Raw genomic sequence first — 17,349 nt, 5'->3', positions numbered from 1 at the left:
AACTGGAATGGGAAAGAAGCCCCTCTTGCTTGCATCTCAAGTGTGTTTCCTGCACAAGTACAACATGGGGCCCATACTGTTGCAATTCCTTAAATAATTTTTGTCTTTTCTGCGGCATATTCAGGCCTTTAACATTATAGGATAATACCTTCAGGTCTGCAGTCATGTCTTAGAGTAAGAGCATGCATTACCCCAAGGCAGTCTTATATTGTGTGTACCTCCTCCCCCCCATCTTTTTGGTCCCCCAGCCTTCTTATGTCAGGTCTTGACCCTTCTACCCCCCCTAACCTCCCTTCCCTCCCCAAATCCCTCCCCACCCCTGACATTAGCACCACCCAGAGGCCTAGTCCCTCCAAGCAGGATTCAAGGAAATGACCCACCCCCAACACGACTCTGCCTCCCCCACTCCTCCCCCCTTATAATCCTAAGCAGCTTTTCATTCAACCCTCCTGTTGTATATCCCGACTCACACCTCCCCCATTTACATCATTCCCGCATTATACACTCATTTGCTTGTTCGTTTAGAGCATATTTCAGTCCCTTTCTTCCCCCACTCATATCATACATTTTGTTCAACATAATTATAATACTGTAACCAAACTCATGCAGTCCAAATTCGTGCCAGTACGGACAAGAATGGCAAAGACCAGGTCACTACACAGCACGATATGCACACAAGCAGTCTACAGCCAGATCACCTCCTTCAGCCTCTTTCAGCGTTTCGGTGCATTGCGTTTAGCAGATTCCGGCACTCTCTTCCATTTCTGCAGCTTGGCTTTGGTTGCAGGAGCCACTGCCCCCAGCGGGTTCTGAGTTGTCACCAGGCCTCCTTTAAACAGCACTTCCCACCCCTCCGCTAGGGTTTGTACTCTGCATTTGGTGCCCTGTAACACAAAGTTCAAGGAGAACAGGAATCCCCATCTGTATTGAACTTGGTTCTTAACCAGTATATCCAGGACTGGCCTCAGCTGACGACATTGTTGGAGGGTATACTGGGATAGGTCCTGGTAAACTGAGACTTTGGCCCCTCCGTATTCCAGGTCTTGCGCTTTCCGGGCCCGCGCCAGAATTCTCTCCTTGGCCTCATACTTGTGGAAACGCACTATGATGTCCCGCGTTTGTTGTTCTTTCCGTGCGTCCAGAGCGTGATGTGCTCTATCCAGCTCTTCCTCCGCCTCACCCGCATCAGGTCCCATCAAGGTTGCACACAGAATTTGCACAATCCGGGGCACATCCTCGGTCTCCCCCCCTTCTGGGACTCCTCTGATCCGCAAGTTGTTTCTCCTGCCCCTATTTTCCAAATCATCCAGCTTATATTCCAGCTCTGCATTTTGTTTTTCAAGCCCTTGAAGCAGCTCCACATGCTTGTTTAAGCTATCAGCATGTTCATCTAGCTTTAGTTCAGCCTCCTCCACCCTGCCCCCAAGCTCACACATTTCGGTGCTCAATGTGTTCATCCGCTCCAGTATCTCATCTTTGGACTGCTTTATATCGTCTTGTATACTGGATAGAAATTTGCGGAGTTCTCCCGAGATGCCTTTTTTAGATGGTGGGTTGCGAGTCTCCGCCAGGGACAAGGCAGAATCCAAGTCGGAGGGCGAGGCCCTCTCGGGCGACTCGTGGCGATGCGATGCCCTTCCCCCTGCATTTTTCTCCCGCTTTTCGGAGTCTTTTTTACGAGCAGAGGATGCTTTACCCATGGCGTTTTGCTTAGTGGGTATGCTCAAGTCGTGTTTCCCCTGTTCAGCGCTGCTAAGGATCGCTTATATTCGCTTTTTTTCAGGTTTTGAGAGACGGAGCAACGAGGTTAGGCAGCCATGTCGAGCGCTGACGTCACTTCCTCCTTTCCCTGAATAATTTTAAGTTATGATATTGCTGAAACATTTATGTTATATATGTAAATGTAAAATAAAAAATATATACAAAAAAAAAAAAAAGACAGAAAGAAGAATGCAAGAGAACTGGGGCATTGATGGGGGACAGGGAGAGAAAGAAAAAGGTGGCAGAGATTACTAGTGATTGAATCCACTAGAAGTCAGAGGGAGAAAGAAAGATCAAATCTAGGGAGGGGCTTTAAGATTGTTGGGGAATGAAACTGCCTGGGGTGGGGGTGTAAACAGACTGCTGGGGGGGGGGGGGGGGGGAAGAGGGTCAGATTTAGGACATAGAGAAGCCTTGCCTATATCATGGGGGTATTCAACAACAACAAAATAAATTACAAATAGATTACATAGTTCTGCATAAAGGTTTTTTTTTTTTTTTTTTTGGGGGGGGGGGCATTAATTCATTCTCTTAATAATCTGGAAGTAAACTCCCCAAATGAATTGTATTAGTAGGAGTATCAATGCTTAGTTAGACTTAGATTTAAAAAAAAAAAAAAGTGGCTTTCCTTACCTTTGGATGGAAAGACAACAAACCAGATCAGTAGAAGAAAACCATAGATTTATTGAACAAAAAAAACAAATAATCAAATCAGCCCGACACAGGCTGTGTTTCGCCCAGCAGGGCTGCGTCAGGAGCTACACAGTTTTCTTTTATTGTCAGGGTTAATGACATATGTATACTGATGTAAAAAATGTACAGGGGTCTTCTAAAATGTATTTAAAAAACAGCCAAATAATCAAAAAAGTGATGACGTGCAGCCTACAGAGTTGCTAGTGTATCTGACGGATTGCACGTCATCACTTTTTTGATTATTTGGCTGTTTTTTAATTACATTTTAGAAGACCCCTGTACATTTTTTACATCAGTATACATATCTCATTAACCCTGACAATAAAAGAAAACTGTGTAGCCCCTGATGCAGCCCTGCTGGGCGAAACACGTCCTGTGTCGGGCTGATTTGAATATTTGTTTTTTTGTTTGATAAATCTATGGTTTTCTTCTACTGATCTGCTTTATTGTCTTTCCATCTTGGAGTTTGCAGATCATCTGCCTTGTTGTTTTCTTACCTTTCACCTTTTTTATTTCTTGACCTTCTGCATCTAGCACTTTTCTTTTGACAGCCTGAGAGGATGATGTAATAAATGAAGGGCCTGGTGCCGGCTGCTTGACACCTTTCAACTCTGCTACTTTCTGAAAAATAAACATAATTAATCCTCAGGTATTTCTCCCACTGAAGGCACTTACCTAAGATTTATATACATCACAAAGGCAATTTGTTTTGGAGCACCATATTCCAGAAATACTGACATTTGACAGCATCTTCTTTCCACATGCAGTGTGCTACAGGAAGTTATACTGTGAAATTAGAAGGCAAAAGCTGTCCACAGTTCAAACTAGAAGGCAAAAGCTGTCCACAGTTCAAACCAAGAGACAGTTCTCTAAGTAGGTGCGCATCAGGAGTCTACTCTACAAAGGAACGTAGACACCTATGTTTTTGTAGAGAATACTAGCATAACTAGGTATCCATTCATCTAACATTTAGGTGTGATTACTTAGGCCAGCCACAGAGCTGGTATATATAAGTGAAAGCACCTAGGTGGGTACTCATATTCTTAAACGACCATCGTTTAGTTTGGCTAGCCCTCGTGATGCACAGTTAGAAAGTGCATGTCACAGTGCATTCTTTTTTATGGTGCCTGCCACATGGAATTCTCTTCTTCTGTCAATCTGTGGTGAACTGTCTTTACAACTGTTTTAAGAGTAAACAGAAAACCTGTTGGGTTTTTTTTTCAGAAGGCTTTTGAGATGACTTAGGTTTGTTGAGGTTGGAGTTCAAGCAGCATTAATCTGAATTTACTTTTACTATGTGTTCTTTGACATGATCAATTTTGATAATGTAGTTCATTTCTTTTATGTGAATATTAGAATGTAAACTGCTTTGATCTACTCTGTGGTAGTTAAAAGCGGTATAGCAAGATTTTTAATAATAATAAAGTTGCATATGGAAGCCCTTGCGTATATGCCACTCATGCTTCACCCCTATGTATAACCCTTTGCAAATGAGTGCTATATAAGTGGGATTTTGCAGAATAGCACTAAGCTAAACACTACCATTTAAATACATAATTGTGCACATATGCGTGTCAATGCTTATATTCTAAACTATACATGCAATGCACATCAGTGCCTAGATTACAGAATTGCCCCAGAGCACAAGTTCTTACTATCCTGCACTCAACTGTCCAGCAGTACACTGTAGTTTACAGTTTATAGTTTATTAAAAACTTGCTATACTGCCCAAGAGGACTTGCAGAACTAGGTGGCTTGCAATCAAATAAAAACATAAAATAACTGAAATAAAAGGAACTACAATATTCAGTAGGAAAGAGGGGAAGCAATCAAACCAGGTCACTCATAACTGGTCAGGGACAGACAAAAATGAAAAAGAAGGGACCAGAGAAGAATTTGGAAAGGAGTGTGTGTGTGTGTGGGGGGGGGGGGGGGGGGGACATGAAATAGGAAACGAGAAAGGGAGGGGAACACATAGGTAATGGTGACAATGTATGCAGACTCCTAGAGCTGTATTCAACCACAGTACTTCTTTTAAAATACAACAGGTCAACTGATGTGTACATTTAAAATTGTTCTCCTTTTGTTAAGGAAACGCATTTAACTAGTATTGTATCCCGACACCCCCAGTACAAAAAAACAATCTTTCACATAAGTAAAATGTAGAGATCCTAAATATAAATATAGATGAATAAACATATTTCACCCAGTACAATATTTCTCTCAGCAAAATTGACTCCTTTTGCAGCTGTACCTTCCATCTACTGCCCCCTTTCTGACCTAAGCTTGGATAGAGAAGCAGAGTAGTAGGTGGGGGTGGGGAAGGGGGAGAAACAAAATAACAATGGGCTGCCATTGGTCCTTGGGCCTTGCACTGAATTACACTGGTTTATAACATTTTCAATTATTTTAATGGTGTGCATCTGCCCATCCAGCTTTTACCTCATTTCTAGAACCTTTTTCACAGAGGAGTCCAGATGGCATTATCAACCAAATGAAGGGCTGCCTGTGCGATGGATCCTAAGACAGGTAACCCTTCTACCCACAGAACCTGAAATGAAGCCTTCTGTGGGGATGGGGGTAGGGGATACAAAGAAAAGTAGCTGAGCTGCTGAACACCAGAAATCACTGGATCATCTGCTCCAAGACAAATTTCCAGGTTTTATTTTCACTTTGTATTTTGAGGCTTGTGAAAATTTGACTAGACCCAATCCTAATGATGCCATAGCTAATTAATACAAAAAGAAAAGAAGTTACCCAGATCTGAAAGCTGATTTTCCATACAGGTCTAGGCAGATGTGAGATGTCCAGGTTGTGACGTACACAGTTTTCCGGGGTATTTTACAAAAGCTTTGCTGAGCATGAAGTCTTTTGTAAAATACATAAAAGAATACCAGATATTTATGTAAAACAACTGTGATAATGCCATTTTTCTTGGTAAAAGTCAAAATGGCTTATGGAGTTAATATATGTGTTAAATACCAGCACATCCAGCTAAACAGCTATTTTACAATGCAGCATATTTTTTAAAAAGAGCAGCATCACTTCAGGTTTTGAATATGTAAGTGCATCTGCAAATTTTACTTTAAACATTTCTTTTATTGTTTTCACATGAAGAAACTAACAGCATTCATTGAAACAAATCTCAAAACGCAGATCTCCCATTTTTACAAATTAAAAAAAGAAACAAATGCCCCATTCCCTCTCCCATTTTCCAAGATAATTAAGATGAGCTTAGTGCATCTGCAAACTTTATAATCTGTGAGTGTTGGCACTTATGTGCATAAATGTCAGGATGTTATGTAACTGGACATCAACAGAGAGATGATTAAAAAAAACAAAAATTCCCTCCTTTCCTTAATTTTGAGGTGGTTTTAAGCTGCAGGCAAATAAGCAGAACTGCTCTTTCAATCAGTGGTGTAAACCCTAGATCCAAAATGAGCTGTTGGCTGACAACTCTCTTGTTGCAGGTATAAAGGAAGATGCCTAGATTCTCTGAAGTATGCATGCACTTCCCTTGTAAAATTGGAAATATATGCTCTTCCTTCCAAACTGTGTCTGCTGCTTCTCTAAATATACAAACAGAACATAAGAATAACCATACTGGGTCAGACCAATGGTCCATCTAACCTGCCAGAAACCCGATTAGTAGTAACATTCCATGTTACCAATCCCGAGGCAAGCAGTGGCGTCCTCCATATCCATTTCAATAACAGACTGTGGACTTCTCCGGGAATTTGTCCAAACCTTTTTTTTAAACCCAGAGACACTAGCCACTGTTACCACATCCTCTGACAGCGAGTTCCAGAGCTTAGCTATTCTTCAAGTGAAAAAATAATCCCTCTTGTTTTAGAAGTATTACCATGTAATTTCACTGAATGTCCCTTGCTTTCACATGTAAGAAATTTATATCTGTAAATGCTGTAGAAGCCTTCTAATGACTCCCATGTTAGTATGAAATTAAACACACCACAAATATAGTGAAGATAACTACCTGTAGCAGGGGAGCAGGCAAGTCATTCTCACATGTGGGTGACATCATCCACGCTGCCCGGTGCAGAGCTTAAACAAGCACAGCCTTCCCACCCACAGCGAAAACATGGGACCAGTATTACAATAACATAGCATAGAAAACAACTCCAAGGGGAGGTGGAAGGGTATGTAAGAATGAATGACCTGCTGTGCTCAGAGAATACCTGCTACAACTAAGTATCTTCGCTTTCTCCGAGGACAAGCACATTGGAATCCCTAACTACTAGGCTCACCGAAAACAACTACCATTAATCAACTGGACCTCGCAATGGAGAGAGCAAAATAGTAATTAACCCAAAACTACACACAACTACATGAGACTGCAGCCTGAAACAGAACAAAATGGGTTAGGGGGGTGGAGTTGGATTTTAGAGCCCAAACAAATTCTGCAGAACCATCTGTCTAAACTGAGTATCGCGAATCATATCCTGCTCAAGGCAGTAGTGCAATGTGAATGTGTGAACTGAAGACCATGTTGCAGTTTTCCAAATTTCTTCAATAGAGGCTAACCTCAAGTGGGCTACCGATGTTGCCATGGCTTTGACATTGTGAGCCTTGAAATGATCCTCAAGAGTCAGCCCAGCCAGGGAATAAGTGAATGAAATGCAATTTGCCAGCCAATTGGAGATTACCATCCAGAAGCGCACAAATCCTTTTGGGATCAAATGAAACCAAACGCTGGGCAGACTGACTGTAGGGCCTAGGTGTGCAATGTGCTTGCACCAGGATGGGCATGCGGTTTGGGAAAGAATGTTGAAGAACAATTGACTGGTTCAGATGGAACCCAAAACAACCTTAGACAAGAACTTAGGATGTGTGTGGAGAACTACTCTCTTAGGATGAAATTTGGTGCAAGGAGAATCTGCCACTAGGGTCTGAAGATCACTGACCCTACGAGCTGAAGTAACAGCCATCAAAATCAGGTCAAGTACTTCAGATGACAAGAATCCAGCAGTTCGAATGAAGCTTATCAGCTGGGTGAGGACGACGTTGAGGTCCCATGACACTAGCAGACGTTCGACAGGGGAGCTTTGTCAAAAGCAAACCTCTCATGAAGCAAACTAGAGGCTATCCAGAGATTGGCCTACCCTCTATATGGCGATGGTAAGCACTAAGGTGAGCCCTTTCAGAGTTAGTTTTGAAACCAGACTCAGAAAGGTGTAGAAAGTATTCAAGTAGGGTCTTTGTAGGGCAAGAAAGAGGATCTAGGGCCTTGCTCTCACACTAGATGGCAAACCTCACCCACTTGAAAGAGTAACACCTCTTTGTGGGAATCTTTCCTGAAAGCCAGCAAGACCTGGGAGACACCCTCAGGAAAATGCAAGGAAACAAATTCTAAGCTCTCAACATCCAGGTTGTGAGGGCCAGAGACTGGAGGTTGGGATGCAGAAGAGATCCCTTGTTCTACATGATGAGGGTCAGAAAAACACTCCAATCTCCAAGAAACTTCAGAGGACAACTCCAAAAGAAGAGGGAACCAGATCTGCCAGGTTCCTTGGTCTTGTTTGAGTTTCAGCAGTCTTCCCCCTCAAGAGGGATGGGAGGATTTGTATACAGAAGACCCATCCCCCCAATGAAGAAGGAAGGCATCCGATGCTAGTCTGTCGTGGGCCTGGAACAGAACTGAGGGATTTTGAGATGGAGTTGAGCGGTAAAGAGATCCACTGAGGGGGAGCACATGTTGAGACACCACTTGTGCAGCTGCATGACCCTGCTCAGTCTGTCAGCCAGGATGTTGATTTGCCCGCCCACTGCCACATCTGGATGGCCTCCTGACACAGTGGGCGCGATCCGGTACCCATCTGCTTGTTGGTGCAGTACTTTGCAACCTGACTGTCTGTTTGAATAGCTGATTTTAGGAAGGCTTTGGAGCCTTCTAGATTGCCCGTAGCTCCAGGAGGTTGATCTGAAGATTTGATTCCTGAGCTGATCAAGCCCATCTACATGAGCCCTCTGCAAATACCTGCTTGTGCCAAGAGCTGAAGTGAGATGCTCTTGGTGGGCAGTTTGGTGGTCATCGATGTCAATGCAGAGCGTAACAGAGACAGACTATTTGGAGAACCAAGTGGTCAGAGGTTACAAGGGGCCAGCTTTCTTGGAAAAAAATTCAGTCCCCCCCCTTTACCAGTAGGTTGTCCGGGCTGGTTACTTTACTGTGGCTATGCTCTGCTGGAGCCAGTCAAAAGCTCATCTCCAGCTTTGACTGGGGCGTTGGCTGGGCCTTGGGCGCATGTTGGGACTGAGCCTGCTGAGGCTGGCAAGAAAGAGCACACCTACGTCTCTGAGAGTAGTAGGAACTCTCTTCAACTTGCACAAAAACCTCCTAGGTGAGGAGAAAGGTGCAGAAGACATTTGGCAGGAGAGAGTGTCAATGGTGTCAGTGTGTTTCTTGATTCGGTCAGCAACCTCTTCTACCCTGTCTCCAAAAAGGTTATCTCCTCCCCAACATGTTACATTCATCAACCTCTGCTGGACAGCTAGGTCCAAGTCATACATGCAGCCATGCAAATCTACACATTGCTATATTCTGAGCAGGAATCCTAGGCTCCATATCAAAGGTGTCATAGGCTCCCCTGGCCAAGAACTTTCTACACGCCTTCTGCTGCTTGACTCACTGAGGAAGAGATTCAACCTGCTCCTGTGGGAGAGAATCCGCCAAATCAGACATAATGCGCACCAAGTTCCGCAAGTATAGGCTCGTGTAGAGCTGGTAAGATTGAATATAGCATAGAGGCCTGATAACATCTTCCGCCCAAAAGAAATCTAGGATTCTAGCTTCTCTGTCGGGGGGGGGGGGGGGGGGGGGGTCCTGAAGCATAGCCCCTAGGACTCCTGGCTCTTTTCATCGCAAATTCCAACATCAAGGAATGAGGCAACTGACACTTTGCAAATCCTGGGGGGGGGGGGGGGGGGGGGGGGGGGAAAAAAGCCCTGAGGGAAGACACAAAAGCGAAAAAATAATGCTCACGCACCAGACACTGAGGAGCGCAGAACAATCGCGTTGTCTGCTCACTGCGGATGAGAAGAGATGGATGGTCCCGCGCTTTTACTGTGGGTGGGAAGGTACTCGTGCATGCGTGGGATGCAGCAGGTATTATTAAAGCAATTCCAGAGTGTGGGGGAGTAGCCCCCACACTCTGGAATGCAATGCCTGAAAGGCTCCACTTAACACAAGACTACCTCTACTTCAGGAAGCAGGTGAAAGCTTGGCTCTTCAACCAAGCCTTTAACGGAAGAAGTAACTAACTTGTTAGTCTCACTCACACACACAAGGATTGACTTGGGCTGCACATACTGCAGCGGGACATGTTTATCCACTCCTACCCTAACTGAGATAATATTTAACCATCTCTCTGACCTCACGTGCAACTTTATTCAAATCAATCACCTTACTTTCTAATTCTTCCTACTTTCTTACTCATCTATGTTACAACTTTGCCTTACCTTTCACTACAAATTGGAGTGGAGGAGTGGCCTAGTGGTTAGGGTGGTGGACTTTGGTCCTGGGGAACTGAGGAACTGAGTTTGATTCCCGGCACAGGCAGCTCCTTCTGACTCTGGGCAAGTCACTTAACCCTCCATTGCCTGCCGCATTGAGCCTGCCATGAGTGGGAAAGCGCGGGATACAAATGTAACTAAAATAAACAAATTATAATGTTCTAGTACATATTGTGTTGTCATTGAAAGTAGTATGCCATGCCATACTTCGTATTGTTGTTCGAATATTTTTACTGCTCTAATTGCCTCCTGCTCATGTTTGATCTATTCTTACTGTACACCTCCCTGAGCGAATTCCTTCAAAAAGGCGGTAAATAAATCCTAATAAATAAATATAATACTAGCTGATTCAAGCTCTGCACCAGGTGTCATATTTTCACCCACATGTGAGAATATGGCCTGATTCTTCTCAGAGAATAAAAATTTAGGTAAATTATTAATAAATGCATCTTGACTTACAAATAAGCATACTTTCGTGCTCATTTTCAAAGCACTTAGCTTCCCAAAGTTCCATAGAAACCTATAGAACTTAGCCTCCCAAAGTGCTTTGAAAATATGCCTCCATGAGTTCAAAATTAAACTAAATTTCATAGGTTAATAATCATGTCTCAGTTTTGTGACCTTGGCCAACTATAAAATTTAAGTAAATTGCTTACTTTGTATCTTTCAAGAATCTACAAGATAGAGGAAAGATACTCAGTTTCACTGCTGTAGGATTGGTTTATACACAGATTTTCTGATCATCTGATGATTAACTTTACTAACTTCAGTTTCACCCAGAAAATAAATCATATGTAACACAGCTATAATTAGTAAACATACCAAAACAATGCAAAACTGTCGTTAACAGAGAATAAAAATCAAATTCAAATTCTTACCTCTTTATGCTGTTTACCAAGGATATGTGTTGTCCACAATAATTCGTTCTTAATAGGTGTGTTGCACAGTGCACAGGACAGATGCCCCAAACTGTTATATGTACAAAGACTAGAATTAAGGAGCTATAAGAGCGATTAACAACCTACAGAACCAAGATTTCAAAGCTACAGTGACCAGGTTACTTACTGAACGGGGACTAAAATCTGGGGCTGACAATGGCAAGAAGCAGTAAAGACAAGAAAACATCATGGGAATACCAAAAGGAGAGGTGTGCACATACTTCCCTTGTCCCAGTAATGGTCCTGGCACCAATTATACTGGCACAGAGTCCTAAAGCATCCCACTAGTCACTTCAACTTCCCCAGAGTGTATTCCATTGTCCACCATTCAGTTTAGCATAATCACTGTCTCACCTGATGAGCATCTTTCTGCTAAAGTCCATACTGGCTAGTGCATTTTACTGAAAATTTCTAGACAGTTTTATTAGGACAGTTATTGGTAGTATTACTGTGTACTACTGTAATTTTAACATGTTAGCATAAGTACATAAGTAATGCCACACTGGGAAAAGACCAAGGGTCCATCGAGCCCAGCATCCTGTCCACGACAGCGGCCAATCCAGGCCAAGGGCACCTGGCAAGCTTCCCAAACGTACAAACATTCTATACATGTTATTCCTGGAATTGTGGATTTTTCCAAGTCCGTTTAGTAGTGGTTTATGGACTTGTCCTTTAGGAAACCGTCCAACCCCTTTTTAAACTCTGCTAAGCATTTAGCACTAGCAACATATGTGGAGTGGAGGAGTGGCCTAGTGGTTAGAGAACCAGTCTTGAACTCCAGAGGTGGCCGGTTCAAATCCCACTGCTGATCCTTGTGATCTTGGGCAAGTCAATTAACCCTCCTTTGCCTCAGGTACAAACTTAGATTGTGAGCCCTCCTGGGACAGAGAAATATCCAGTGTACCTGAATGTAACTCACCTTGAGCTACTACTGAAAAAGGTGTGAGCAAAATATAAATAAATAAATAAATAAAATATAAAATAAATAAATATGTAGCTGTCAGTAGTCACACATGGTTTAGAAAGGGAGTGCAAGGGTTTCATTGATCAATTAAGGGGTGTGGGAAACAAAAACAATCCTGGGTAGATTTTACGGTCTGTGCCCTGAGAAAGGCAGGGACAAATCAAACTTGGGTATACATATAAGCTCTTGGATAGTGTGCTAACATATTTAATCAAATAAGGTTGCGTGACTTATTATTCCATTCAACAAAATGAAAATCTACCACTGATGGAAAACTGATGATGGTAGGACTATTGTAAGGTTTACCATATTCCCTTGAACATTATTGGGCTCTTTGGGTATATTCTGCCACTGAGGTCTTTCCTCCTATATTTTCTCCTTAATTAATGTTTTGTACTTGTAGGTACATTTAATATAATTGTGAACGGTAGGGGATTCATATTTGTTGTTGTAATGTATTATTCCATCATTCAAAAGCATCAGAACTGATTACAATAAAACATATCATAGTAACATAGTAGACAATGGCAGATAAAGACCTGTAAGGTCCATCCAGTCTGCCCAACAAGAGAACTCATTATATAAGGTATAATGTGATACTTTATATGTATACCTGATCTCGATTTGTCCTTGCCATTTTCAAGGTATAGACCATAGAAGTGAAGTCCGCCCTGAACGGTATTTGTTCTGAAGTTTGGTCATCAAAGCCCCTGAAAAGCTCCACTCCAGCCAATCCAAATCTATTCAACCATGATCAGGGCACAGACCATAAAAGTCTGCCCAGCACTGGCCTTGTTCTTCAACTTCAAAAGCTAAATCTGTCCAGGCACTGTCCTTATTCTAAAGCTTCTGACGTTTGAGCATCACAAAAACAGGCAGAACAACAGAATGAAAAGTCTTTCACTTCTCAGATATATACATTGTCTCAAAACCAGCAAAGCAGATCTCATTAATTTATCAAATAGTTGAGAATTAAAAGATTTAATAGCAAAAAAATATATATATATCCATAACCAAAAAAAATCTACATTTTATTTGCTGCTTAAAGAAAACTCCTTACACTTCAACATCAGGTTAGGGGAAAAAATCTTGAATCAACATTACAGCAACATCAATGTGATGAAATCTCAAAATTTGCCATGGATTACCCAACTCACAAAGCTCTTTAGACCTCAAACTAGAACCTCTCTCACATGTTTATGTATTTATTTATGACATTTAGACCCCACATTATCCCAGCATCCTGAGTTCAATGGGGCTAACAATACAGTTAAGGCTAAAGTACACAAAGTAAAGCAAATACAACTACATCATACAATCTTAAAGAGAATAAAAAAAACACTACAATGCCTGATCACACAGAGACAGAAAGGTAAGAGCAATCAGATCTGACTGAACAGGAAGATCAGAGACCACTTCCAGAAATCTGCTAAAAAGAGGAAGGTTATTTTATTGCTCAAATCTATCATATCTAGAACCTAATTTCGGAACAAATATGTACCGCATTACACACTTACAGCAAATTTACTTATAACATCTTTATTTTAAAAGTATTTGGAATCTCATCTGTTCTAAATTAAGATCAATCTTTTTTGTTTATTAAGCATGTTTAAGTTTAAAGCTAATAGTTACTCATTAGAATATTGAAATTTCACTTAGGGGTCCTTTTAGAAAGGTGCGCTAATGGATTTAATACCTGCTAAAGGTAATCAATAGAAATAAAACAAAATAAAACATGGAAAAGAAAATAAGACGATACCTTTTTTATTGGGCATAACTTAATACATTTCTTGATTAGCTTTCGAAGGTTGCCCTTCTTCGTCAGATTGGAAATAAGCAAATGTTGGTAGATGACAGTATATATGAGCGAAACAAGCATTTCAGTGACAGTCTATATGAATGGAGACAGGGGATGAGTGAAAACATCAAAGTATTTCAGTCTAACAGGATGGGGGTGGATAGGTGAGAGGGAGACAGGAGAGCACTGCAATTCACAAAGCAATACAATTTTATGCTTTGTAATGGGTTAAAAAACCCAGATCTTTAAGTCCTGTCTGGTGGGTGTCAAAATATTTAATCATTTTGACTTCAAACCTTCGAAAGCTAATCAAGAAATGTATTAAGTTATGTCCAATAAAAAAGGCACCATCTTATTTTCTTTTCCATGTTTTATTTTATTTCTATTGATTACTTTTAAAAGTAGACTAACACAGCTACCACAACTCTCTACTCAAGATGGAAGATACCTGCTAATAATCCGCTCACGCAAAATTTTAAGAAACCCATTTTATACCTATGGGCTTGAACTTCTTAGCATTTAGCACATGCTAAATCCATTACTACTACTACTTATCACATTAGCACACCGTAATACCCCTTAATATGTGATACAACTTAGCAAGACTCAAAAATGTGAATTAATCATAGCTGAAAGAAATCAAACACAAATGGCCTCTATTAGATTCTTTTAACAGTCATCAATATACTAACTGCTTGTCAGACAGCAACTGTTTCTGTTTCCTATTGTTCCTTTTATCCATAAAAACATGAACACCAATATTGACTTGCTATATTGTTCTTACATTTGCACATTCAATAAAATTATATGAACTAAAATACATACATTATATATATATACTAGCCGTTAAGCCCGTTAAAACGGGTATTGGTATGTTTTTTTCCCAAGCCCCCCCCCCTCCCCTCGCAGCTGCAAGGCCCACTGACCTCCCTCCTTCCCTGCCAGCTCCAAGGCCCCCTGCCCTCCATCCTTCCCTGCCAGCTCAAAGGCCCCCTCCGTTCCTCCCCTCTTAGCTCCGAGACCTCCCCCCTCCCTCCCAGTTCCAAGGCCCCATTCCCTCCCCAGCTCCAAGGCCCCTCTTGTGCCTCTCTCCCAGCCAGCTTAAAGGCCCCCTTCTGTCCACCCCCCCCAGCTCCAAGGCCCCTTGCCCTCCCTCCCTCCCAGTTCCAAGGCCCCATTCCCTCCCCAGCTCCAAGGCCGCCCTTCCCCCCCTCTAAGGCCCCCCTCCCCCTTTCCTGGCTCCAAGGCCCCATTCCCTCCCAGCTCCAAGGGCCCCCTGTGCCTCCCTCCCTCCCAGCTGGAAGGACCTCTCCCCCTCCCTTCTCCAAGGCCCCCCTCCTTCTCCCATGTCTCCCCTCCCCCCCCGAGATCGCCGCTACCGCCCCCCCCCACCCCCGGAGTCACCACCACCACCCCCCCTCCACCCAGCTCCTCTCTTGGCTCTTCAACTTACAGTGCAAAAACCGCAGCAGCAGGCATCTGAGCTTCAGCTCCCGGCCGTTGGCCTTCCCTCACTGCCTCTGTCCCGCCCTCGACGTTACGTCACACGAGGGCGGGACAGAGGCAGTGAAGGAAGGCCGATGGGAGCTGAAGCTCAGCTGCCTGCTGCTGCAGTTTCGCCATAAGTTGAAGATCGAAGAGAGGGCCCGGGTGGAGGGGGGCGGGGGCGGCAGCGGCGATCTCGGGGGGGGGGGGGGTACGAAGCGTGGGGCTTTGACATGCCGCACATGCGCAGAACAGCTGCGCATGTGCCGCACGTCGGTCACTCATCATTTATATTGTAAGATAGAGATAGGGGTGAGGGGGGAACACAAACACAGAAAACCTTACAGGAAAATCCTGATAAAAACTCCAATTTTTTCAGTTAACAACCAAGTATCAAAAATAAGTGAGCAAAACCACTTTGGTTTTTAACGTCCAGTCCCGTTTGTGTACCAGTTTCACATACAGGGACTACGCCAAAGACGCCAGAAACAAAGTTTAAACACTGTGCCAGGAGATAGGGGTGGGAGGAGAGATCAGAACACAGCATGAAAGGATATTTTGCATAAGGTGACTCCACATGCTTCTTGCTCCGCCGCTTCTCCACCCGCATCAGCCGCCGCAGCTCCTCTTGCTTCACAACTTTCTTACCGCCTGCCGCCATACTTCACTAGTTCCCACAAAGCCTTCTTCTTCGTGACACATCAATTGAGAAATTCCGACACGCTTCAGGAAACAAAAACAGCAGAGCTCGTCCCAAACAGGTTGGAGAAAGACCAGAGACGGCATGAGGCTATCTGGCCTATGTGGGAAGAAACTAGTAGCCAAAGGGGTTTAAATAAGATAGTGGAATGACGTCAAAAAGTTGAAGCCGGTTTCTCCCCCTGAGCCGCCATATTGGTGTAACCCAAACAAATCAAGGACCTTTAATTAGACAGGCGACTGCGGCATGATGTTTAAAGGCTGAAACCGCCTCCTCCTCGCACGGCCGCCATATTGGTACTTCCAAAACAAAGGAAAGAGGCTAGCAGCCGCTGTGTCCACGCTGTCTGTTTATTGTTATTTTGTCAGTTATATTTAGAAACATGCCGACTTGAGCAGCAAACGGATGTAGTGTACACTGAGGAACTAACACTATGAAAAAACCTTTCATTGGTTACAATAGTCTTTCACTTTCTCAGAGAAAACTCCCAAATGTGAAAAGAAAGTTTCTAGCACGGCCTATACCACCTGCACTGGAGGAGCTAGAAAGATAGAATTTTTAATCCCAATTATCAATTATTTTTCAACTAGCCGTTAAGCCCGTTAAAACGGGTATTGGTATGTTTTTTTCCCAAGGCCCCCCTCCCCTCGCAGCTGCAAGGCCCCCTGACCTCCCTCCTTCCCTGCCAGCTCCAAAGCCCCCTGCCCTCCATCCTTCCCTGCCAGCTCAAAGGCCCCCTCCGTCCCTCCCCTCCCTCCCTCCCAGTTCCAAGGCCCCATTCCTTCCCCAGCTCCAAGGCCCCTCTTGTGCCGCCCTCCTAGCCAGCTCAAAGGCCCCCTTCTGTCCACCCCACCCCCCAGCGCCAAAGCCCCTTGCCCTCCCTCCCAGTTCCAAGGCCCCATTCCCTCCCCAGCTCCAAGGGCCCCTCCTGTGCCTCCCTCCCAGCCAGCTCAAAGGCCCACTTCTGTCCACCCCCCCCCCAGCTCCAAGGCCCCTTGCCCTCCCTCCCACCCACCCTCCCAGTTCCAAGGCCGCATTCCCTCCCCAGCTCCAAGGCCTCCCACCCCCTTTCCCAGTTCCAAGGCCCCCCTCCTTCTGAGACCTCCCATGTCTCCCCGAGATCGCCGCCACCGCCCCCCTCCACCCGTCCCGGGCCCTCTCTTGGCTCTTCAACTTACAGCGCAAAAACCGCAGCAGCAGGCATCTGAGCTTCAGCTCCCGGCCGTCGGCCTTCCTTCACTGCCTCTGTCCCGGCGCCTTCGTGTGACGTAACGTCGAGGGCGGGACAGAGGTAGTGAAGGAAGGCCGACGGGAGCTGAAGCTCAGATGCCTGCTGATGCAGTTTCGCCGTAAGTTAAAGATCGAAGAGAGGGCCCGGGTGGAGGGGGGCGGTGGCGGCGATCTCGGGGAGGGGGGGGGAGGAGGAGGAAGTGCCGGTTTTGGCTTTGACGTGCTGCGCTGTTCTGCGCATGTGCGGCAC

At 44.2% G+C, this 17,349-nt stretch overlaps 1 protein-coding gene across 3 annotated transcripts in view; it reads right to left on the bottom strand.

The window, feature by feature from the left end:
* ZNF830 (zinc finger protein 830) overlaps positions 1 to 17,131 on the bottom strand; it is a 107,237-nt gene extending 90,106 nt beyond the window's left edge. For 2 of the 3 annotated variants that reach the window (XM_030204784.1, XM_030204799.1), the window contains exons 1-4: positions 17,048 to 17,131; positions 15,727 to 15,892; positions 10,863 to 10,962; positions 2,952 to 3,075 (exon numbers count right to left, since the gene is read on the bottom strand). In XM_030204784.1, coding sequence (XP_030060644.1) covers positions 2,952 to 3,075; positions 10,863 to 10,962; positions 15,727 to 15,830 — 328 coding nt within the window. In that variant the 5' untranslated portion in view covers positions 15,831 to 15,892; positions 17,048 to 17,131. Of the gene's footprint in view, positions 1 to 2,951; positions 3,076 to 10,862; positions 10,963 to 15,726; positions 16,494 to 17,047 lie in introns of those variants that run through there. The other variant, XM_030204792.1, reaches the window with a different exon arrangement.
* Between the last annotated feature and the right edge of the window lie 218 nt (positions 17,132 to 17,349).

Source organism: Microcaecilia unicolor, chromosome 1 (assembly GCF_901765095.1).
Source record: "Microcaecilia unicolor chromosome 1, aMicUni1.1, whole genome shotgun sequence".
NCBI classification, from domain to species: domain Eukaryota; kingdom Metazoa; phylum Chordata; class Amphibia; order Gymnophiona; family Siphonopidae; genus Microcaecilia; species Microcaecilia unicolor.
The sequence above is the reverse complement of the archived record's forward strand: the minus strand, read 5'-3'. Positions and strand labels throughout refer to the sequence as shown.